The sequence below is a fragment of the Mus pahari genome, chromosome 17, assembly GCF_900095145.1.
Source record: "Mus pahari chromosome 17, PAHARI_EIJ_v1.1, whole genome shotgun sequence".
Taxonomy (NCBI): Eukaryota; Metazoa; Chordata; class Mammalia; order Rodentia; family Muridae; genus Mus; species Mus pahari.
In genome coordinates this window covers 55,774,789-55,797,995 of record NC_034606.1, presented here as the reverse complement: position 1 = coordinate 55,797,995, position 23,207 = coordinate 55,774,789, and the positions used below count along the sequence as shown (strand labels likewise).

Below are 23,207 nucleotides of genomic sequence, written 5' to 3'. Positions count from 1 at the left end.
GAGAGAGAGAGAGAGAGAGAGAGAGAGAGAGAGACAGAGACAGAGACAGAGAGAGACAGAGAGAGAGAGACAGAGAGAGACAGAGAGAGAGAGAGACAGAGACAGAGACAGAGGGGGGAGGGGGAGGTAGAAGAGGGAGAGGGAGTTAGTTTAATAGTTTAATACCGAACCATGTGACAGAGGTATTTAGGTATTGTGGCCTGGTTCTGTACAGCATCCGGCCTAAACAGTCAGTTTCTGCTCTGATGAGGAGTGCTCCTCCCTGAGCCATCTAGAATTTATTCTCAGACCGATCTCTCCTCTACTGTGTAGACCTCTATTTACTTTGCCCAGAGAAACAGCGGCTCTCTTAGTTTCTGAACGTCCTCCTCCATTTGCGGGCAGCCGCTCTTCAGCTCCTTTCCTCCCTGGTGTCTGGCCAGCTCATGTTTTCGGGTACTGTGGTCTGCTTCCTCTCCTCCACCCTGTTATTCTAAATCTGCGTGTCAACCTTGATCTCGCCATTGGCCAAGTGGCATGACTGCTTCATTATGTCCCAGGAAACCACCAGTATAATTTCCACCTCTAGTGACTAAAAGCAGCATGTTATACCTTCACGTTCACAGTTAAGGCTTTTCCTGGAGGCTTTTATAGGACAGAGATGACTCATAGGCCACGTTCAGTCAGCTGTCAAACCCAGTAAGGCTTAATACTTAGTTTCAGATTCCCAACTTTGACATTGCTTTGGTGGCTCTTTAATTAGATGGGTCCCAGCCCTGAAGAGTAGTGTGCTAGAGTCCCAGGTTCATAATGCACCATGTAAGAATAGTCGACATATTGAACCATCCGTGAAATGGGAGAGTCTGGGTTGTTGTTTAGGTTGCTTTTCCCTGACATTACTTCCTGGCATCCCTGGGTTTTAGTGTGTTAGTCGATAAGAAAAGATATTGCTTGCAGGCCTCTCACAAAGTTAGTATGGGCTTGAGTGAAGTAGAGGACTCAGAAGATGCTTAATCTGCAGGCAGGTCCAGAGTGTCACGTGACAAAGCCCAAGGTCGCAAGCTCTGTTTTCGCCTACTAATCCCTTTTTAATCTGTACTTCTGTCAAAATTTATTCTCAGGAAGATTTATTCCCAACTCCTTAGGCTAAGCGAAATTAATCCGAATGATCTGAATGTATCGCAACTTGGGTATTTATTTTAAATCTTATTTTTCAAGTTATGAAATCTTAGGAGTGGCCTTTTAATAAAATGAAGCCATCATCATTTGAATTTGGAGATATTAAAACTTTTGTAGAAGAAAGAGAATAGACCCCAAATGGAGGAGTTAGGGGAAGGACTGAAGGAGCTGAAGGGGTTTGCAACCCCACAGGAAAAACAACAATATCAACCAACCAGACCCTCCAGAGCTCCCAGGGACTAAACCACCAACCAGAGTACACATGGAGGGACCCATGGCTCTAGCTGCATATGTAGTGGAGGATGGCCGTATCTGGCATTAATGTGAAGGCTCAATGCCCCAGCATAGGGGAATGCCAGGGTGGTGAGGAGGGTGGGTGGGGGAGCACCCTCATAGAAGCAGGGGGAGGGAGGATGGGACAGGGGGGTTGTGGAGGGGAAACTGGAAAAGGGGATAACATTTGAAATGTAAATAAAGAAAATATCCAGTTTAAAAAAATAAAAATAAAGGGAAGAAAGTAAGAGAAAAAAAGGAAATTGTTAAATTTCTACTATTTTCAGAGCCAAGAACTGAAGTGAATGGTTTGCTTTATTTCTTCAGTTATCCTCAGTAATACATTTTCATAGCAGTGTGTCTGTGATCTATCTGTTCCTTCAAATACAACAATGCATCATGGACATTTCTCTTTGAATGTTAAGCATTTTTCTGCTGATTTATTTTCAGGATCAATAGCACTAACTTGTATTTATTATTAATTTATTTTACTATTGCTGGATAATGACACTTCCAATTTTTATAAGAATTATCATTTTTAAATTATAGTTATGGTTTGGCAAGTTTTAAGCTCATTACATAATTGGTTCTCTTAGCAACCCCGTGGAAAATATTTTTATTCCTGTTTTACATGGGGAAGAGTCAGGGCTTTTAGAGACTGACAGTCAGGCCAGATCCAGTGCGTATCTGATGAAATCCAGGCCAGGATGCTGCTCTTCGCCTGGGACGTCGGATGCTGCTCTTTGCCTGGGACGTCAAATACTTTCTCCCTTCCATCAGTATAACATAGCAACCTCATGTGTGTTTGTGTGTTCCACACACAGGGAGTGCAAAGAGGGGGATAAAGACACATTCTCCCTCTTGCCTAGAGAAAAGCACCTTTTTCTCTTGTGCTGCAGTCTATGGAAATGAGCCCTTAGGGTTTCAGCCTCTACTAAATGCACGGAAGCCTTGAAAATAAAACCAAATAACACTATATTATCTGCTGGGTTTTTTTTTTTTTACGTAATAGAGTCTAAAATACATATTTTTGGGTGGTGGTTTATTATATTTTCATGTACTTTTGCCTTTGTTTTGATTGGTCCAGTCTTTGCTTTACACTGACAATATAGAAAGATATGATATCTAGGCTAAGGTGGATGTGTTTCCTGCACCCCCGGTGCTGATGGTTGGACAGCAGTGTCTGGGAGCTCAGTGCTCCAAAGTCGACTTAGAGATGCCAGCGTAGTGATTTTTGAAAATGTTCTACTGTAATAAAAATTGTTCCTACTTAAAGATATATATATATTTTCCCCCAATTAGGGCAAAATTATTAGAAAGCGAAGCAGTGAACGAGAACCTTCGGAAGAACTTGACCAGGGCCACGGCGAGATCACCTTACTTCAGTGCTTCCTCAGCTTTCTCGCCTACGATACTGTCTTCCGACAAAGAGACTATCGAAATTATAGATCTAGCAAAGAAAGACTTAGAGAAGCTAAAACGGAAAGAGAAGAAGAAGAAGAAAAGGTAGTATTATACAACTGAACGCCTTTCTTTTTCACGACGTTTGATTTGTAGTGTCAGTAGGTATACAGTCCTGTCATACAGTTATGAATACATGAGAAATTATTTAAATTAGCTTACAATTATAGACTTTGTAATGGTTTATCTCTCTATATATATATATATTACAAGAAAAGTAAGTTTAGCCATAAGCATGTAGTAATGAATAGTACCTAGACTATGACAGTAATTAGAGTTTATGTCGTTGTTTCACGTTGCTGCTTTTGCATTCCATTCATCTTGCTTTCATGTGAAGCCTCTATGTTCCATTGTTAGTAACAACAGCGTGTCCTTCACTTTTCCCTTTTCCTAATATAACTGCGTAGTCTCCAAGGTGCTCTAACCCTGCTCCCCAGTAGATGACCTAAAGGCTGACTAATCCATCAGAATATCACTGGGTCTCTAAATAGTTCCCGCAGGGTTTCTAATTGGATTACATAAAAGTCCTTCCTGTTATTTCAGGTTCTCTGAATCTCTCAGGGAATTATTTAGCCTTCCACCACTGCGATGGGCTGCCTGCGTCTGATAAAGTTTCCCCCCAAATTCAGCTGGGAAAAGAAAAGGGAAAAATTGAAAACTTGACCATTTGCAATGTGTGAGTGGTTAAATACTCAAATTACTTACATATATATATATATATATATATATATATATATATATATATATATATATTGATTCTATAATACCATCCAGTTACTTACAAAGAATATATTTGAACTTGCCACTGAAACTCAATTTAAACCTTGTGTCTAGCTATTCAAAGGGAGGCCAAGCCGTCTTCTTTTCCGCTGTCTTGTTACAGGGAGTCTCTGGAATATTATAGACATTTTACCGGCTGTTTTGTTCAGTTTACTTAAAAATGTATTTAGAAAACAAGACATTTTTTCCTTGAACAGTAAGTTGATAAAGTTATTGGGAACTTAAATGTGTTAGGCTAACTTGTGTCTTTAAGGTAGAAAAGAATAGATAAAATAATTAGAACAAGTTACAAGATGACTAGGGGGCATTGGGTTCTTGAGCTAGTAATGTTTTCACAGGCACTGTTCATGGCAGCTACAGTAGGACTGAGGTCATGCCTAGCTTTCCATGACAGAGGGACAGCTGCATTACAATAAGGACCATAGGACTGTGGAGATGAGCATGAATGAACATGAGGTGTTTTCTTGTGGTTTACTTGCCAAATTCACTTTGGGAGATGGCATGATTTGTTTTTAAGGGCCAAGGAACTTTGTGTTCATGAGTAAGCAACCATCAGTAGGAGTGTGTTTTTCAAGGTCATGGATTGGGTCTGTCCATTCCATTTTAAGTGAAATTTAGAAAATGCATTAGTAACTTGTTAAATATGAAATATGAAAAATATGTGAGTTAGGGTTTGACTGTGGTGAACAGATACCATGACCAAGGCAACACTTATAAGGACAATATTTAATTGGGGCTGGCTTACAAGTTCAGAGGTTTAGTCCATTATCATCAAGGCGGGAACATGGCAGTATCCACGCAGGTATGGTGCAGATGGAGCTGAGAGTTCTACATCTTCATCTAGAGGCCACTAAGAGAAGACTAGCCTCCTGACAGCTAGGAAGAGGGTCTCTAAGCCCACCTTGACAGTGACACATTTCTTCCAACAAGGCCACACCTACTCTAACAAAGCCACACCTCCCTAATAGTGTCACTCCCTAGGCCAAGCATCTTCAAACCACCACAAAAAAATAAATAGGGATCCTAATAAAATGTTTTCTATATTTTTTTATAGTGGCTACAGGTATTTAGTACCTCTGGGTCAGATCCCTTTTGTGAAAATGCATGCTAATAAGCTCTCCATTGATAAAGATTACTAATGGAAAAATACTATATATATATATATATATATATATATATATATATATCAAGTATTGGAAAATACTAATGGAAAAAATACTTGATGTGTATATATATCTATATCTATCTATCTATCTATATATCTATATCTATATCTATATCTATATCTATATCTATATATCTATCTATATATATATATATATATACTTGTCCCGGTTCATTTATCTTGGAACTTAGCCCACCATAAGGGACACAAAGCAGTTATTTCATGTTGCTCTACTGTGACTGACTCACACAGTATATGCTAGAGATAATTGTACATGCTAATCATAATGTCTTATGAAATGATCCAGATGAGGAAAGCATATACTTCACATACACATGGTCATGTGGGTGGAAGTAAAATATTGGTGAGCATAATCAACCAGCTAGATAAGTGAAAGATTGCAGTGAGAAAAACCAATTGGTATTTCCAAAGCCAGCACTCACAGAGCGGTGGGTGAGAAATGCATTGAGCACTTTTCACGTTCACACCCCACTCTGCCTTTGTCAAACACATACATGGTACATAGGTGGAGTGTGTGCTTGAAATGCTCATTGCTTGTACTGTGCACGTATGAAAGTCTGGAGAGTCGGTGTGTGACTCACAGAACTGCACAAATTCATAGAAATTCAGAGTTTTCTGAAAACCTGGGCCGAGGATGGTTCAGCACGAAGCAAACAAACATACAAAAACGCATGCTCACAAGCCCGAAGACCTGAATTCAGTGCCTGGAGCCATCAGGTGAAGGAGAAAACTCCCTCCTGGGAGTGTCCTCTGACTCCTACAGGCACATCCCACTTGTACAGCTACACACACCCACACATATGCGTGCACACATACGCCTACACATATAGCCCCCCACGCACACATGCACACAGTTATACACTCACATACACACACAGACTCACTTACACAGACAAACCCACACACACATACATACACACACTAAGGAAACCCAAGCAGAAAGCATTTCACTAATCACATTTAGGTCTAAGTAACTTTTAGACTTGTGTAATATAAATTCTTGTTTTAAAAATATAAATGAACTCCAGGCCTGAAATAAAGCAGACATAAAACAAAGGGTTCCAGCAACAACAACAATAATCATGATAATAATGGAACATTTGGATTTTTACCAATAAGCCGTATCATATACTTTAAGGATTATAGTTCATTAACATCAGTGCCTAGGTTATACTAATCTGGGAGCCAGAGGAGCACACTGTTCTGGGTATATTGATAAACAAATTTTACCACTCACACATTTAGTTTGATGCCTTTGGATATCTGGCTTTAAATGACCCAGGATATAGAACTCGTTGGGTCTTTCAGACTCACTCTACTTCTTAGTGGTGTTGGGTTGAAACTTTGGAAACAGATCTTTTTGTGTGGACTTTTCTTTTTCCTAGTCACTGCGCTTGACTATCTGATCACTGGTATGCATCTCTCTGTAGACTTTGTTTTTCTCAGATTGCTAGTCTCACGTTATAATAGCACTATATAAATAGGTTGTAAGAGACAACCACAGCCCAAGAAATAAAAAATCACATGAGACCATACATCATAAGATTAAAAGAGCACTGACTTAATCATTTATAACTAAGCTCTGTCTTCATTATTTTAAATATGGATAATTCCAGAAGGATTTTGTGGGGTTCTAGACAGAGTATGCTGTGTATAGATTGCAATATGCTTAATCAGAGCCTAGCACATCTATGCTGTCTACATGACAAATATTCATATGTAGTACATTCCATTGAGTCAAGATCCCTAGTTTTGAATAATGAATATCCTTTAAGTTAATAGTGTGAAGACTATATCTGTTTTTTTCTGTTTTGTTTTTGCTATCCTAGTTAAAGAACAATCTTACTAATGGAAAGTACTAAAGTCCCCATTGTATTTTCCCCCTTTGCCTTAGTAGTGAAATCTTGCTTCTTATTTTTTTATATTTTTTTTTTTTTTTTTTTTTTTTTTTTTTTTTATCTTGAATTAACAAGATTGTTTTTTTTCATTGATCGTATAACCGTCATATTCATTTGTCTGTAATGCCATCTCATATAATTTTCCTATGAGTCTTTAAGTTTAGATTTAGCGATGGTTTTATGTATAGTAGAAGAAACGAAGTCAAGTTCTTAAAGTAGTAACTTGTATGTCATATTAGGATGGTCATTATGGTACAAAGGCATTACTTAATAAAGGTTTCTTCATGATACCATAAAAGTCTTTTGAAAGATTTAAAAGGAAGAGGATGTTATTGAAAATGGGCTTTACTTATGGGGAAGGAAGTGAAAATTGATACATTTCTGGCTAAATATAGCAATAACATCCCAACAGGACTTGTTGACTTACATAATTGAGATCACGTTTTACTGTTAAATGACTTCCATGGGTTATCCGTGGTTTTCTTCTTAACTATAGTACGATGAATTTTCTGCTGTGTATTCGTAGAGAATGTATTGCCTTTTTACTGTGTATCTGTCCTTTTAATGGTATCTCTAAGATTTATTTTAATGTCTTTGAGCTCATGTGCCATTTACCTTCTTACCACTTTGCCTTTACTGTCTGGTTTGCCCTCATTGGCTTGGCCTTCCCATACTGTGCCTCGTGGCTTGAAGGCTACAGAGACTTGAGGAAAGCAGTCGAGAAGAAAGAAGGTTGGAATATTTCCCAGGTTTTTTTGTTTTTTTGTTTTTTTTAAAAAACTTAAAATGACATTGAAGTACTTACTTTCCATTTGCAAGGAGATATGCTATAGAAATTGTAGATTGCTTGGGACTAGATTAGCTGTGTACGCCTTAAAGTAGTGATTTTTGTAGAAACCGCAGAAAAATTAAAGTATGTAAGAATAAAGAACTCTGTAGTTACCTGAATTAAAATGCAAGTGATTTCACTAACTTTCAGATAATGCCAGAAGTATGATGATCACTTAACCCTTCTTAGTAGAAGTAAATAAACCTTCACCATCAGATTTACAAACAAACAACATTCAGCATTTCTGTGTCTAGGGGGCGCTTGTGAGCATAGTGGGAATTACTGTCCAGGCAGTGATTGGCTTTTTGTTGTAGCAAATGCCAGTGCATAGGTAGATGCCTCTCTTTCTTGTTTGCTGTAAGCTTTTAGGAAACACTGAAATGGAAAAAGGCAGAAGGAACTGTGGCCTTCCTGTAGTCAGATTGACAACGAGTTCTGAACTTGTAACTAGAATTCTTTTTTTCAACTTTTCAAATATATTCTATGTGAACATTGAAATGTGGGCAGTTTGCTTTTTTCCATTTAAAACCTAGAAGCGAGTTGCTGATTTTCATATCATGGGACCCATACCTGAGTATGACTATTTATTTAGATAAGTAAATGTTTGTTTGGTACAAGAACCTTTATTTATACAGTTTTCTAAACAAGTCACCAAGTCATATAGCCAAACTGATTAAGTAGTTCCAAAACACACACAGTCATCCTAGAAGCTCTTACTTAAAATTGAAACTTGAGAACTCGTACTCAACGGTTAAATGACTGATTACTTTAAGTGTCTTAAATCATAAATTAGTTTATAATACATTCCCCTTAGTTATAGTCCCTATGCCATAGTTAGTCTAGATTCTGAGCTTATATGCTGTAACCCTGTAACTTAAAAATATTCTGTAATTAGAATGTGATTCTGATTGTAGCTCACATGAGAACTCAACTAAACATCATTAATTAAGGACAATATATTTATCAGAAAAACTAAAAAAAAATTATAAATGCAAGATTCCTTCTATTTAGGAAGCTCAGAATACGATGAATCTTTAAATTTATGTGTGGAAACATGTTACCTTGGTAAATTATTCAGTCCTTGAAGTATATATGGAGATATAAGTTGAGGCTGCTTCTGACTTTCATGTGACCACATGGGACAGCAGAAGAACGCAGTTTAGTGCTGTAGGACCATATCTCAGTCATCAGTATCTGTTTCAGTGACGTGAAGATCTGATGCAGTAGTACAGAGATGGAGCCTCACTGTCTGTACCAACAAGTTCCTCCGGCTGCGAGTGCTTCACTCTGAGCAGCACATCTGCTATTAGTCCCTCGTGTGGAAAATGTCTTAAGGCCACAATTTCTGTTTTATTCGCCACGTGAGCATATTAATTTCTTATGTTCCCTCCAGCTCCCAAGATCCCGATTTTGTAAAAAGTATAACCTTAATTATGGTCCATTATTCTTTAGATAGCTATTTGAAATACCAATTTGTTAACATTTATAAAGGAAAAATTGAGTGCCCGAGATACGGTATTTATTAGTATCACTTTTAAAGCTTAAGCTCTAACGGTGATTCTTAGAAGCATATTACTATATAGCTGTGATGTTGACTTTTCTCTGTTAGAGTGCAAAGAGAATTTATGATTGGCGATATAAGTCAATGATAACATTCACTAGGCTGGATATTAGCTACTTGAGGGAGCAGGAGAGTATGTTAGTCAAGAATCCATAATAAAGCTGGGTGGCCATAATTCCAAGAAAAAGGATTTCAGAAGATATGGTAATATAAGGACCAACTATGGTAGAGATTGTATACTATACCAGTCATAAGAAGGAGGACCACATCAGAGAGGAGGAGGAGGAGAAGGAGGAGGAGGAGGAGGAGGAGGAAGAGGAGGAGACCTAATGAGAAATGTGCTCCCTTTCCCCACACATCCTCCCAGTGTCTTAAATCTTGGGTCAGCCTCTAGCACAGTAGTGCCTGAGTGTGTGTTACTGGCCTTTTACTACGACTGGGTTTGTCAGAACTCTTCACTCCGAGTGGTTCCTACCTTTCTCCCAGTTTATTTTCCTCTAGTACAGTGATTTAATGGCATTCATAAAAGTCCGCTGCAGTTTATTTGACTCTACTTTACTGCCTTTCTTATTGGCTTTTACCTCTCACTCCAAAACCCAAACTGTGTTCTATGCATCTTTCTATTTCAAATCAGACTTTCCCATTCCAACTTTAGGTGTGTGAGATACGTAGGACTACTCAAACATGGGTGTTCATGTAACTCAGCGGGAGTGACTTATATAATAAACAGTAGTGTAGTTTATTGTGTGCAGGCCCTGGGTAGTTAATTGAATGATAAGCCAAACTCATGTGAATCTTATTCTCAAGAGACTTTTAGTTCAGTGAGAATGACAGATCAAATAAATAATCACATAAATAAACAAAAATTGGAAATTACTTATGAGGGAAAAACCCACTTATATTCTTATTGTTCTGAGTATAAAAATATATGTAAGAATAGGGAGCTGGAGTTAAATGTTAGAGTTTAATAATAACAGGGCCCAAATGAGGTCAAATTATTTACTTATAACCTAGAAATAGGCCCTAGAATCAATCAGGAAGTTCTTTAATGAAGCAGACTGTCTAACAAAAATAGTGGCAATCATAAAATTCTTTCTAGAGGAATTTTGTTTGGAATTATTGCTTTATTTGAATGTTCTTTTCTAATGATGTTAAAATTCCACTGTAGCACAAACCATATGGGTTATTTAAGATTTGTTATGTTAAGACTATCTTGCTTAGATGTAGGAGTCTAGTGAGCCGAAGTGTAACTTCTGTGCATAGTTTGTCATGCATGGTAAACCCAAGAAGGAGCAGAGTGATTTGGGTATTCAAAAATTCACTCCCTGTACTCAGCTATCTTCACTTAAGACTCCCAGGGCTAAATGAGTTTAGCTCTGACTATTGTCTCATGTCATTGTGTGGTTATGTCTGTAGGCATCAGGCATAGAAGTCTTCAGGCTTTTATGGTAAAACTTGTGGTAGACCCTAGAATTCCTTATTCAGTCAGAGCACAGCCTGAACTTCGGACAATTTTTGGAATCAAAGACCCACTCTGTGAGAATATAACTCGAAATCATCCCATGCTATGCAAACGCCCTAAGGGGCGGGGTAACAAAAAGAAACAAACAGAAATGATGGATACAGTCCATAGAGGCAAACTCACTGTGGGCATAGTGACTTTTGAACCTTTTAAATTATTAGGATACTAGCAAGAATAGTTTTATATCTTTGTATTTAGATGAGAAAAGTGTTCATGAATTTAGGTGGGGAACCAAAACTTTCCGTTTTGGATTCTTTTTCATTTAGATTGTAGTGCGTTGTCATTCATTGGCTGCTCCTGTGATATGAGTTTGCTGTCTCTTTAGATCTAATACTCCACTCTAAGACCTGTTGTCAGTATTTCTAGAAGCTAAACTTTCTTCAGTCATGTAAAATTTTATGTGGTTGGTCAAGTGGTGACATCTGTTTTCTTTAATCGTCAGACAGGACAGCCTGGCTTAGCTGAGTGCTTAACTTTTTCATTTTGGTTTTTGTAAATTGTTGATTTTTTTTTTCAAAAAAAAAATCTGAGGAAAAAAAAAAAAACAAAGACTTTCCCCTTGTTCTTATCTCATATTCCTTTCTTTCTGTTTTTTAAAGTGTTGCTGGGAAAGATGATAATGCAGACACTGACCAGGAGAAGAAAGAAGAAAAGGGTATTTCAGAGAAAGAAAACAATGAACTAGACGTGGTAAGTACAGGACAGTAAACATGAATTGTAGTCATTAACTTACTTATGCGAACAAAAGGGAGGTGGCTACCATAGCCACAGTTCCCTCTTTGCCTGAGGATTTTTCTCCTCAATTGTGAACTTTGTGAAATTGTGTGTGTGCATGCAGATAGGATACCATGAGATTATAAAAAAAATTTTAAAGGCAAAGTTATTGCATAATAACCTGAAATTCTGTTAGTGATTTTTGAACTAAAGAAAAGCAAAACCCAGTGTCTGTGGAGGTGGCTTGGTGGGTTAGCGCACTTGCCAGGTACAGGGGAGAGGGCTTTCTGAGATCCCCTGGCATCCGTGTAAAAGCTGAGCATGGCCCGTAGCCTGAGCTGGTGTGTCAGGGCAGATGGTTTCTGGGGGTTTGCTGGCCAGCCAGCCTGAGCAATAGTGCAAGTTCAAATTCAATGACAGGCCCTGCTGAAGGGAATATTGTGGAAAATGTTAGACATCCTGCTCTGGCATCTGCATGTATAAACATTTGTGCACACACCCCACATGAGCATGCACACACAGACACAGACACACACACACACAAACACACACACACACACACACACACACACATATATATACCACACACACCCAGTGAGCATCCACACACACAGACACACACATGAGCATGCACACACACACACACACACACACACACACACACACACATACACATTCACATTCACATACACATACACATACACATATACCACACACACATGAGCAAGCACACACACAGACACACATGAGCATGCACACACACACACACACACACACACACACACACCACACATGAGCACACACGCCACACACACACACTGACAGTCTTGTGCTTCTGTGGTGTATACTCTAGCATTTCTCTTACTGAGATTTCCTTGCCAATGCTGTTGTTAATGCTTCCCATTTTAGGAAGAGAATCAAGAAGTGAGTGACCATGAGGATGAGGAAGAGGACGAAGAGGAAGAGGAGGAAGAGGATGACATTGAAGGAGAAGAAAGCTCTGACGAATCAGATTCTGAATCCGATGAAAAAGGTACCTGCCCCCTTAGCACGAAGGCAGGAAAATCATATTGGGAAGCTATTTAGGTTTTGGTAGAAACTCATTATTTTTGACTTTATCACCAATGTAAAGTTTTCATGACTTGTAAGACCACCCTAAACTCATGCACGCTCTAGGCAAGAGAGATGTTCCTTTCTGTGATAATAGATTTAGTTACAATGTGATTTCCACATTTCTTCAGTATATGTAGTATCTGCTATTGGCCAGTGTGAACAGTCTGTCTTTTTAGACTATGGTATGTCCAGAAAATTTCCCACAAGGCTGCTGAGTGACTTCCTGAATGTAGATAATGGCTTTATGCTCTTGTTTTGTGCGATGATGATCTTTCCTGGCCTCCTTTCGGTCTTTTCTTATCTTCTATGAATAGCTAACTATCAAGCTGACTTAGCAAATATCACGTGTGAGATTGCAATTAAGCAGAAGCTGATTGATGAGCTCGAGAACAGCCAGAAACGGCTGCAGACCCTGAAAAAGCAGTACGAGGAGAAGCTGATGATGCTCCAACATAAGATCCGGGACACGCAGCTGGAGAGGGACCAGGTGCTCCAGAACCTAGGTGGGTCTCCTGCAGAGTCCCAGTCCTTCCTCAGGGCGCTGGAGCCCAAAAACCTAGTCATCAGTACATGACATGAGTCCGTGACAAAACGGAAATGAGCTTCGACTTCTGAGGCAGAAGGGCTCAGGCATCATTGTGTCCCAGGAACTGGGTATTCCCAGTCTCTAAATAAATTCTGTGTCTCACAAAACAATGCGTTTACTCCCTCACCCCCTACCCCCAGGCTCGGTGGAGTCCTACTCGGAAGAAAAGGCCAAAAAAGTGAAGTGTGAATATGAGAAGAAGCTCCATGCCATGAATAAAGAGCTGCAGCGATTGCAGACGGCCCAAAAGGAGCATGCCAGGCTCCTCAAAAATCAGTCTCAGTATGAAAAGCAGCTCAAGAAACTGCAGCAAGATGTCATGGAAATGAAGAAAACTAAGGTACCGCAACTATTCCTGCTCAGCTCGATGGCCACGGGCTGGAAGTCTTGGAACAGAAGAACTATTCTTGTGGTTCTTTCCTGAGTCAATAAAAAAGTAACCCATAATATTTACAGCCAATTTAAGATGTAAACAGATGCTTCCTGGGTCTGTCTCTCTGATCTTATTCTTCTTCACCAAGAGCACGAGTTAATGTCGAGAGTTGGGTGTATCATTCTCAAGCATGGAGGAACCCAAAGAGACTGTGTGAATGCTTGCATCAGTTTCTATGTAGGGGCTGATAATTATAAATCTTGTACCAAAATCAAGTGGTCTCCTACATAACCACATGGAGATGTTGTAAGATGTGAGGAAATAATGTTGTGCCATCGCTGTAGTAGCAATAACCATATTTATTAGGTTGTTCCCTTTACCACGCTCTAGTATAAGCACTTTCAAGTGTCAGCCTGTTGAGTTTTCACAGTACACAAGGACATTGTTGGTGAGAAAGTCAAAGCCTACAGAGGTTATATAACTTGTTCAGGCTCACACAGCTACTGATAGAAAGTATCGAATCTGCATTGTAGAGCACTAATTACTGTGGCAAAAAAAATAAAAAAAAATGTTGGAAATAAGATTATCCAAAACAATCAGACTAAAATATACAGTAGATGTCACATGCTTCCATAGAAATTATTTGGAACAAAAGAACTCCCATCTGTGTGATCTACTGCATGTATCTGGTGCTGGAGTAATAGTCAGTCATGTATGTCCGTATTTTAGGTTCGCCTAATGAAGCAGATGAAAGAAGAGCAAGAGAAAGCCAGGTTGACAGAATCTAGAAGGAACCGGGAAATCGCTCAGCTGAAGAAGGACCAGCGTAAGCGAGATGTGAGTGAGTCCTTCTGTTCTCCAAGAGTCCCTCTGCATTGTCCAAGAGCATTCTATAGGTGGGGGAAAGTTTTCTAACTAGAGTTAAGTAGAGGTCAAGAACAATAAATAATCACTGGTTATTTAAAGTGACTTTTATTTTCATATGTGTATTGCAATTCAGGATAAAAGTTTAGGGCAGATTCATGGGAAGGGGTACATGCAAGGATGTATCCCCTAGTGATGATAACCAGTCCTCTATCGAAGCTACTTTTCTGAGGACTTCATACATTTTTGTCTTGAAAATAGACACATCTGTTTCTATTTGTGCCTCGGGGACTACTTAAAATGTCAAAGAATGATTGAATGGAAAACATTCGTAAAATGTCTCCTGGTTTTATAGTTTTTTCTTATTTTTTTTTTCCCATTTGATTTTCCTAGCCTTTGGGCATGCAGAAGCCATGGTGGAAGTGTAGTGGTCAGAGGACAGTCCAGAGTCAGCTCTCCTTCCACCATGAAGTTTGGGGGATCGAACTCAGGTTGTCCCGTTTACATTTTGAGCCATCTCATCAGCCCAGAGATGGCTGTTTTGGCGTCTTTGCTTGTAAAGTAGCATATCTCTAGGATGGATCCAGGATTGTTAACCCAGATTATGCTAAGAACCCATATTTTTTGGCAGTAAGAGGAAGTGTTTTAGCATAAGAGTAGGACATACTATGGTCCAGGGGGCTGTTTCAACATATTGCTTCTTAATTTGTAGCATCAACTTAGACTTCTAGAGGCCCAGAAAAGAAATCAAGAAGTAGTTCTGCGACGCAAAACGGAAGAGGTATGGCGAACAAGTTTACCGTTCTTACTTTGGGATAATTAACGTATTCCTTCTCTTCTTTTCTTACCACGTGGTGCTAGGGATTAACCCTAGGCCTTAGGAATCACCTGCCCTTCTACCCCATCCCTGTAACGTCATTTCTATAGACAGAGACCAGATCAACCTTGATGCTGTTGCAGGTTACAGCTCTCCGCAGGCAAGTGAGGCCCATGTCTGATAAAGTAGCAGGGAAGGTTACTCGGAAGCTGAGCTCCTCCGAAAGCCCCGCTCCGGACACAGGTTCCAGTGTGGCTTCAGGGGAAGCAGACGCATCACGGGCAGGCACCCAGCAGAAAATGAGGATTCCCGTGGCAAGAGTCCAGGCATTACCAACACCTACAACAAATGGCACCAGGTCCTGCTTATTCCCACTCTCCCCCTTACAGTCCTTGTGGGTGTTCATACTGAATGCCGTGTGAATGGAACAGAGGTCGTCATTGGGTGTGTGCAAAGAAAGGCATACGTAATTATATTTGTCTCTGTAAATGATTACAGGAAAAAATATCAGAGGAAAGGATTCACTGGCCGGGTGTTCACTTCCAAGACAGCCCGCATGAAGTGGCAGCTACTGGAGCGCCGGGTGACCGATATCATCATGCAGAAAATGACCATTTCCAACATGGAGGCGGACATGAACAGACTCCTCAGGGTAGGGACCACTGAAGCTACATGCTTCCTTAGCTGACAGTCTTATGTTGTGCCGGGAAATGTTAGTGAACCCCAAAAAGACTACCAAGAAGCCGATTCCGATGGTATCACATTGGGGGTCCCTTTATTTAAGCTCAAGCTTGGGCCACACCACCCTCCCTGACACAGGAGAACAGGAGGGGGCCTGAAGCCCAGTTTCAGGCAAGCATTTATAGAGGCAAGAAGGGGGTATCTATCCTGGTATGCATTCGATTCGGGGGCCATTACGGCCTTTAATATAATTGGCTGTTGCTGGGAGCCAAACCGTAAACTTAACTTCTATTCTCCCTGATTGGTGGTTGTTGGGAAGTGAAGTGTCAGGGGCGGGTTTGTAACCTGAAGGTGTAGATTTGTTAGGGAATAACCTGGAGACTGGTGCTAGGTACAGGTCTTGCTGGGGGGTAGCCTGGAAACTGGTGCTAGGTAGTGACCTATTAGTTAACTCAAGTTCAACCTGAGGTCAGAATCTCCAAGATGGCGTCAGAACAAGGGTCTGGCCTCTCACTTACTATCCCACAGTTGTTCCTTGGAAGCACAGGATGCCATCTCTCCCTTCATTCTGTCTTGGATGTACTGTATATGTAGATGAAGGTCATTTCATCAAGTCCAATATGTTTTGTTTTGTTTGTTTGTGCGTTTGTTTTATAGCAACGGGAAGAACTCACAAAAAGGCGAGAGAAGCTTTCTAAAAGGAGAGAGAAGATAGTCAAGGAGAGCGGAGAGGGAGATAAAAGCGTGGCTAATATCAGCGAGGAGATGGAGTCCCTGACGGCCAACATAGATTACATCAATGATAGCATTGCCGACTGTCAAGCCAACATCATGCAGATGGAGGAGGCAAAGGTGAGGACCGCCAGAGACACTTTGTCTTGGTTTTGTTTGCTTTCGAGAGAAGGCCTCTGGCCCTGACTGTCCTCAATCTCTGTGTTGTAGATGACAGTGACCTTCAGTTTCTGATCCTCTTGCCTCTAACTCCCAGATGCTAGAAGTATGGTTTGATAGGATGCTCAGGGTCTTAACGATACTTAAAACTTTAAGGAGAAGAACATTTGTATTATATATCTTTAAAAGTACTTTGAATTTTTATTTATTTAATGTATGAGTACCCTGCTGCATGTACACCTGCATGCCAGAAGAGGGTATCAGATGGCCTTAGAGATGGCCCTGAGCCACCATGTGGTTGCTGGGAATTGAACTCAGGACCCCTGGAAGAGCAGCCAGTGCTCTTAACCGCTGAGCCATCTCACCCACCTCCTTGAATTTTTATATGTAGGTATTTTCTACTTATTGGTTTAATCTGATTCTTAGGTTTAGTGCATGTAATAGGTATTGTCTAGTCTTCTGATTTCCTACTAACCTTGGGATAGTCTTTATTTTATCACATGTATCATTTATTATATCTTGCCTTGAATCTTTAACTACTCAGCTGTCTCCACTTTTGACTGGAACACATGTTTCTTAATGTAGGAATCATGTTATATTTTTCTGAGCATTTTCAGTGACTTATCCAGTGCTGTCAAGGAAAGACAAGCCTGTTGCCTTCTGTTTAAATATATCCAGATAAAAGTAATGATTGTTACACCCTGGCTTGATGTAGGAAGAAGGGGAGACATTGGATGTCACCGCTGTCATTAATGCCTGTACGCTGACAGAAGCTAGATACCTGCTAGATCACTTCCTGTCAATGGGCATCAATAAGGTGAGACTTAACTCTTCTATTCTTGAAAGCCTCGGTTGACTGATTTGGTATTATATGTCTCTTTCTGGTGACCCTCGTCTTGGTAAAAGGAATAAAATTCTTAACTGAAAAAAAAAAGAACATTATTTTAGAGCTAAAATAAAATGTTATAAATATATCAATTCTGCGGGCTCTGTTACACTTGTACATTAGAGCAAATACACAAAGAAGAAACAGAGCCCGTTTTGTCTTAACAAAAGGTTCTTGAGAAAACAAATTTTGTATCACAATTGGCTTGCTATTGATTTTGTACAGGTCAGAAGAAAATTAGAGAAGAAAAATGTAGTGTAGCACCTACACTTCTGCATGTAAACCTGATTTACCACCAGTAGGGCACTTATTCCCGGTTATTGAAGGCGGTGACAGCTGAGTCGCTTGCTCCCCACACTGAACCTCTGTTCGGCCCTTAGGCTGTGTAATCACAATCACTATGTGCTAGCAAAGTAGGTCTTGATCCATAGTAGTCACAGACAGGAGCTAAGACTCTGCAGGATGGTTATCTTGCCCTGGGAAACTTCTCTAAGAAGTCTGAACAAAGTTAGTAGAGGAGCTGGTTTGCAGGAAGGTCGGCCCGATGCCAAAGTCCACGGCTTCAACCTTATCATGTATTGGGCTCTGTTTCCCTGGATGGAAGACATCTTGCTCTTGTGGTTGTTGTTTCAGGGTCTGCAGGCTGCCCAGAAAGAGGCTCAAATTAAAGTCCTTGAGGGTCGACTCAAACAGACTGAAATCACCAGCGCAACCCAGAACCAACTCTTATTCCATATGCTGAAGGAGAAGGCAGAGCTAAACCCGGAGCTGGATGCGTTGCTAGGCCACGCACTGCAAGGTAATTTGGATGAAACCTCACTTAGATGAATTGCATGGTAGCTTTGCCCTTTGGACATTGTATCTACATCTCCTTCCTCTACGGCTCGTTTGAATAGATGCTATACTTACTTATGCTTTTAATAAAGATCCTCTCTTTAATCTGCATGTGTATGTTTGTTTGGGGGAAAGTACATTCCAAGAAACGACGATCAACTTGAGGTTATTTAACCTTATTAAGCCATTGGGTTTTAATGGATAAAGGAGACTAAGGAAAGTTTCTGAGTCGGCTCCTTAAATTACTTAAAAGATTAACTGAGCTTCATTCCCTTTACGCTGCATACCCAACTGTGCTAACTCGCATCTGTGTTCCCATGGCGTCTATTCTGCATCCCTAAACGTCGGTACATAATCTTGTGCTTTGTGAGAGTTTTGACTTTGGATTTGTTTTGATTGGAGTATTGCCTTTTGTTTCCTTCTGCTGTTGTTTATCCAGATCTAGATGGCGCCCCACCAGGTGAGTGTGCTTAGCTTTCTGTGTACCCAGCGGTTGCACGAATCACTAATTGTCCTGTGCACTAATTGTGGTACATATTTGAAAACGTTGGACTGGTAGTCACTGTTTTTGCATGATATTGTACTCGTAATAAAAAAAAAAAGTACTAAGTCTTTTTTCTTAAACATTCTCTATTTTGAAATTCTTAGATGGCAAAAGAGGTATGCTTGAACTAATAGTCCTTTGAGCTCAGTTGAAGAATTCCTAAGTTCTTTATTTTTCTTACAGGAAAACATGGAGTGTATGTTCCTTTTAAATTTTTAAATATTTCTATTAACTTTCATCCATTGTTTTAACCTCATAAATAACTTTCTTTTCTATATATGTTCTCATCTAGTCTGTCTAAAAATAAAATTAGGAATATATTTTTTGTTACAAATTGAATATAATAAAAGGGCTTTACTGATACCGTGTTTTAATCGTAAGCACCTTATTTTCAGCCTAAAAGAGGCTATAGAGACTATTGGGCACAGAGGTTTCAGCCTTTTCTTGCTTGTGATTTCCACATGACCTATTCTCACTGGCCATTGCTTTATCTCCTCTTAGTGAGGATCTGTGGAGAATCAGGAGACTGGGGGAATTTCGTTATTATTGGTATGTTAGAATGCTAAATTTGGAACATTTTTATTTAGTTAGTCTATTTACAAATGAAGCCTCTTGTTTCTTTTTGGTCATTCTTTCCTTACACCACTCTTCGAAGTTTTCCCAGTGCTTCTTGGGAAAGGAAAGAAAAATCACCCGAAGATTTAAATGCAGTTATCTCTCTGTGTCCTTAGACTAAGCACAGCCTATGAAGCTTCATGTTTTAAGATGAGAAGCTCTTTTTTTGTGTTCCTTTTGTTTTGTTTTTGAGACAGGGTTTCTCTGTATAGCCCTGGCTGTCCTTGAACTCACTCTGTAGACCAGGCTGGCCTCGGACTCAGAAATCCTCCTGTCTCTCCCTCCCAAGTGCTGGCATTAAAGACGTGCGCCACCACTGCCTGGCAAATGATAAGCTCTTGTACAAGTAAAATGCAGGACCTATAGGATTTTTATACCATTACTGTGAAAGTAATAATTCCATGAAGTCAACCATGCTGTGATTTTATATATATGTAAATGCCTATCATTTGAAGTTACTTGTCAAGCTATGACAAGGATGGATAAAAGACTAATTAGGAGCAATCAGGGCTGATGAAAAGGCACCATGTTCCACCCACTGAGTACCTTTTTGCTGTCCTACACATTTTCAAGCAGGCTTGCTTCCTCTTTCCTTCAGTCCCCTCCCACCCCTGGCTTTTCCGTTCCTGTCTCCTTCACCCACTTCCTCCTCTTCTGTTTCCTTCTGTTCTGCCTGTTTTCAGTCCCTGCCTTTTCTTCCAGGCCTCCCTTCCCCCCTCCTCTCCCCCTTTGTTTTCCCCTTTCTATTTCTTTGTTGCCCTCATCCCTCTTTTTTCTCTCCGTTCTTTGTAGTGTCTCAGCTTAACATGTGTTCTGTGGCATAGAAAAGGAGATATTTAATCACATTTTGTGCAAGAAATATCAGACTGCTTATTTGATAAATAGTGTTAATTTTTACAGCTGTTCTGCTTATAGAAGCAGGGAGTGCAACTGTTGTCTGTCAATAGAACCCGTCACACGTGGCAGAAAATTTCTCTAGTGTTTATGGCTATAAGTAAGAGGAACTGGAGCTAAAATGTGGAAGGACTAAAGTAATGAATATTCCAGTGGAAAAACCAGATAATCATAGATAATATCCTCATATAAACTTGACTCATCTTTGTTATTTTTGTCCTAACCATCGAGGCTGAGAACGGGACTGAGAGGTGATTGTATCACTAATCTTTTTCTCATGAACCATACGCTCTTCTGAGGGTAACAGACCATGACAAGTGTCTATCAGGGCAGTGAAGGCAGAGGCTGAAGCAGAGACAGAGGCTAGGAGGGTACCGAGTCCAACTACCCAAAGGAATGCCCGGATGGAGACTGCTGGCGGGTATGGAGTGTGAGCTGTTAGATAAAACAAGAGGAGGAGAGAGGTCACATGAGCCGAGGAGTCAGGTGAATGAGCTGTGTTGTCTATCAGCAGGTCAGTGCTCTGCAGAAATAAGTACGTGGTTTATAGTGATGAAACTGAAGGTTAGAGGCTAGGCCACGACCCCTTACCACACGTAAGATCTTAAAACCTTTGAGGAACTTTTATTGTTTTTTTTTTTTTTTTCTGTATTAGCCCCAAAATTCTATGATACCCATATTACTCTATTAGAAATTTACTAAGATCTTCATGGGACTCTGCATAGTGTTGTATTTATGGTTCAGATTTATTGAGAAAAAGAATAAAGATATACAGCTGCAGTATAGTGGAAAGACACAGATGAGCCTTTAGGAGTCCACATTCAAGCTTGCTTCGTTTGCCTCTAGGCACGAGAGATCTTAGAGTGCAGGCCCAAAGAACAAAGGCACAGCAGTTTAAACCCGGGAAATCTATTAGACAGTCGATATTGTCCAAGGTTATTATTGGGTTGAGGGTCATATGCATATGTGCCTAACAGGTACCAGATTCTAGACCCCCATACAGGAAACTATAGTCAGGACCAGTCATGTGTTTGCATCTAGACTTAGTGGACATCCTTTATTATCCTGTTGCTATTGACAGGGATAGATTGAGAGTTAAGGTTTTGGATGTTAACCAGAATGTACATAGGTTTGCAATGAAGGTATTTCTGAAGGGAGCAGTCACAGGGTTGACGTATTAGTTCTATCTTACGTACTACTTTTTAATAGAAAGATATACCTCGTAATACCTCATATTAAAAAAGAAACTTATTAAAAAAAGATAGAAAAGGACAAAACCGTTATGTTAACTTCCAGTGGTGTTATGTTGTAAAACTCTACCCTGGTACCCTAGCAGGACATCCAGGAGTTCTACGTCTGCTTTGATCTGAATGCTGCTAGGTGAGATCATATCTGATGGCCTTGTGCCAGAGTTAAGAACTATGTGCTACCCAGAAAAAATGCTGCGTGTTAGTTTGGACTTTGAGGCTAGATCTTTACGTTGGTGACCGACTGGGACGGAGTCCTCCCGGCTCTGGCCAATTCGTTTATTTTATAAAGTATAAATTGTCTCTCTGGGGACGGTCAGGAGCTAAGACTTTTTTGTTTTACTTTTTTTTTCTTAAACTAAAATTGAACTTCTCAGTGTTTTCGCCAATGTCTGTAAGAAAACTGATAGTAAGTCACATTCAACTTCAAACGCCATGCAGAGAGCGCTAACTGGAGATGGGCGGGGCAAGGCTGTAAACTCTCAAAGCCCACCACCCCAAGTGACTGTTCTTCCCCCTGCAAGACTGCATTACCTCACTGTACATCTCCACCTCCTGGGAACCAAGGGTTCAAATCCCTGAGCCCATAAGAAACATTTCTCATGCAAACCACCACAGCTAGGCATTTCTTTAGAACCTTATCTTGATGTTATTAACTCATCTTAGCCAGTCAGTAGTCTGAGGACTAAGTCCTTGAGACTTTTCTGAACAAAAGCTTTGAGGTGCCCATGGCCTTCAAGGCCACCATTTCCTTCCCCTGTCTGTGAATCCTGAGCATGGCTCTTAGATGATGGTTAAAGGAAGGGAACATTAGAGAGGAAGAAATGAGCTGACTCCCGTCTGTAGTGTTCTTACGTAATATAAGTGGCTGAATCATGAACATATATATTTAAATTATATCGTAATATTATTTAGACTTGTGGAATAAAAATGTGAGTTAAAAGACTGCATGTGTGTAAGGAACTTGCTGACAGGGAGTTTAATTTTTTTGTAGCTGCTTTAGCTACTGATTTCCTACTTATTTACTGATTTCTTAGTTTTATGTTTGGTTTCCTCGTTTTTATTTTTTATTTTTTGGATGGGGGGGGTTGTTGTTTGTTATTTTTCTAGCCTGTTCCAGTTGTCCAGTGGCAGCTGCTAGATCGTAGTAGTTTCCAGAACTGTTGCATGCACACCTATTATTGTCTGTGTCTTCTGTGTACCTGTGAATGACATGCATGCTGGTGTGTGACGTCTGAATATCTTCATATATGCTCTTTCTACTTGACACTTTAAAGGGGGTGAAATATTGTACTAAGCTTGCAAAATTAATACAGTTCTCAGAATGTTTATATGCAGAGAGTTACTGATTGGCCGTGTGCACCGAAGGGGGCTCAGGAAGCATTTGTTGTGAGCTTTTTCTTTCTTTTCTTTTTTTTTTTTTTTTTTTTTTTTTTCAAAACAGGGCTTTTTACAGTACATTTAGTCATTGATATAAAGT

The 23,207-nt window shown here is 40.0% G+C and overlaps 1 protein-coding gene across 20 annotated transcripts in view; it reads left to right on the top strand.

Annotated features, from left to right (window-relative positions):
- The window catches only part of Kif21a (kinesin family member 21A), a 116,198-nt gene that overhangs the window by 67,980 nt on the left and 25,011 nt on the right, over nucleotides 1-23,207 (top strand). For 12 of the 20 annotated variants that reach the window (XM_029547917.1, XM_029547916.1, XM_029547915.1 and 9 more), the window contains exons 11-24: nucleotides 2,734-2,937; nucleotides 7,450-7,488; nucleotides 11,268-11,358; nucleotides 12,292-12,415; nucleotides 12,810-12,998; nucleotides 13,222-13,421; nucleotides 14,184-14,291; nucleotides 15,031-15,099; nucleotides 15,279-15,493; nucleotides 15,634-15,787; nucleotides 16,474-16,668; nucleotides 17,423-17,524; nucleotides 18,227-18,392; nucleotides 18,867-18,887. In XM_029547917.1, the coding sequence (XP_029403777.1) occupies nucleotides 2,734-2,937; nucleotides 7,450-7,488; nucleotides 11,268-11,358; nucleotides 12,292-12,415; nucleotides 12,810-12,998; nucleotides 13,222-13,421; nucleotides 14,184-14,291; nucleotides 15,031-15,099; nucleotides 15,279-15,493; nucleotides 15,634-15,787; nucleotides 16,474-16,668; nucleotides 17,423-17,524; nucleotides 18,227-18,392; nucleotides 18,867-18,887 (1,877 nt within the window). The remainder of the gene's footprint in view (nucleotides 1-2,733; nucleotides 2,938-7,449; nucleotides 7,489-11,267; nucleotides 11,359-12,291; nucleotides 12,416-12,809; nucleotides 12,999-13,221; nucleotides 13,422-14,183; nucleotides 14,292-15,030; nucleotides 15,100-15,278; nucleotides 15,494-15,633; nucleotides 15,788-16,473; nucleotides 16,669-17,422; nucleotides 17,525-18,226; nucleotides 18,393-18,866; nucleotides 18,888-23,207) is intronic. The other 8 variants (XM_029547919.1, XM_029547912.1, XM_029547920.1 and 5 more) reach the window with 3 other exon arrangements.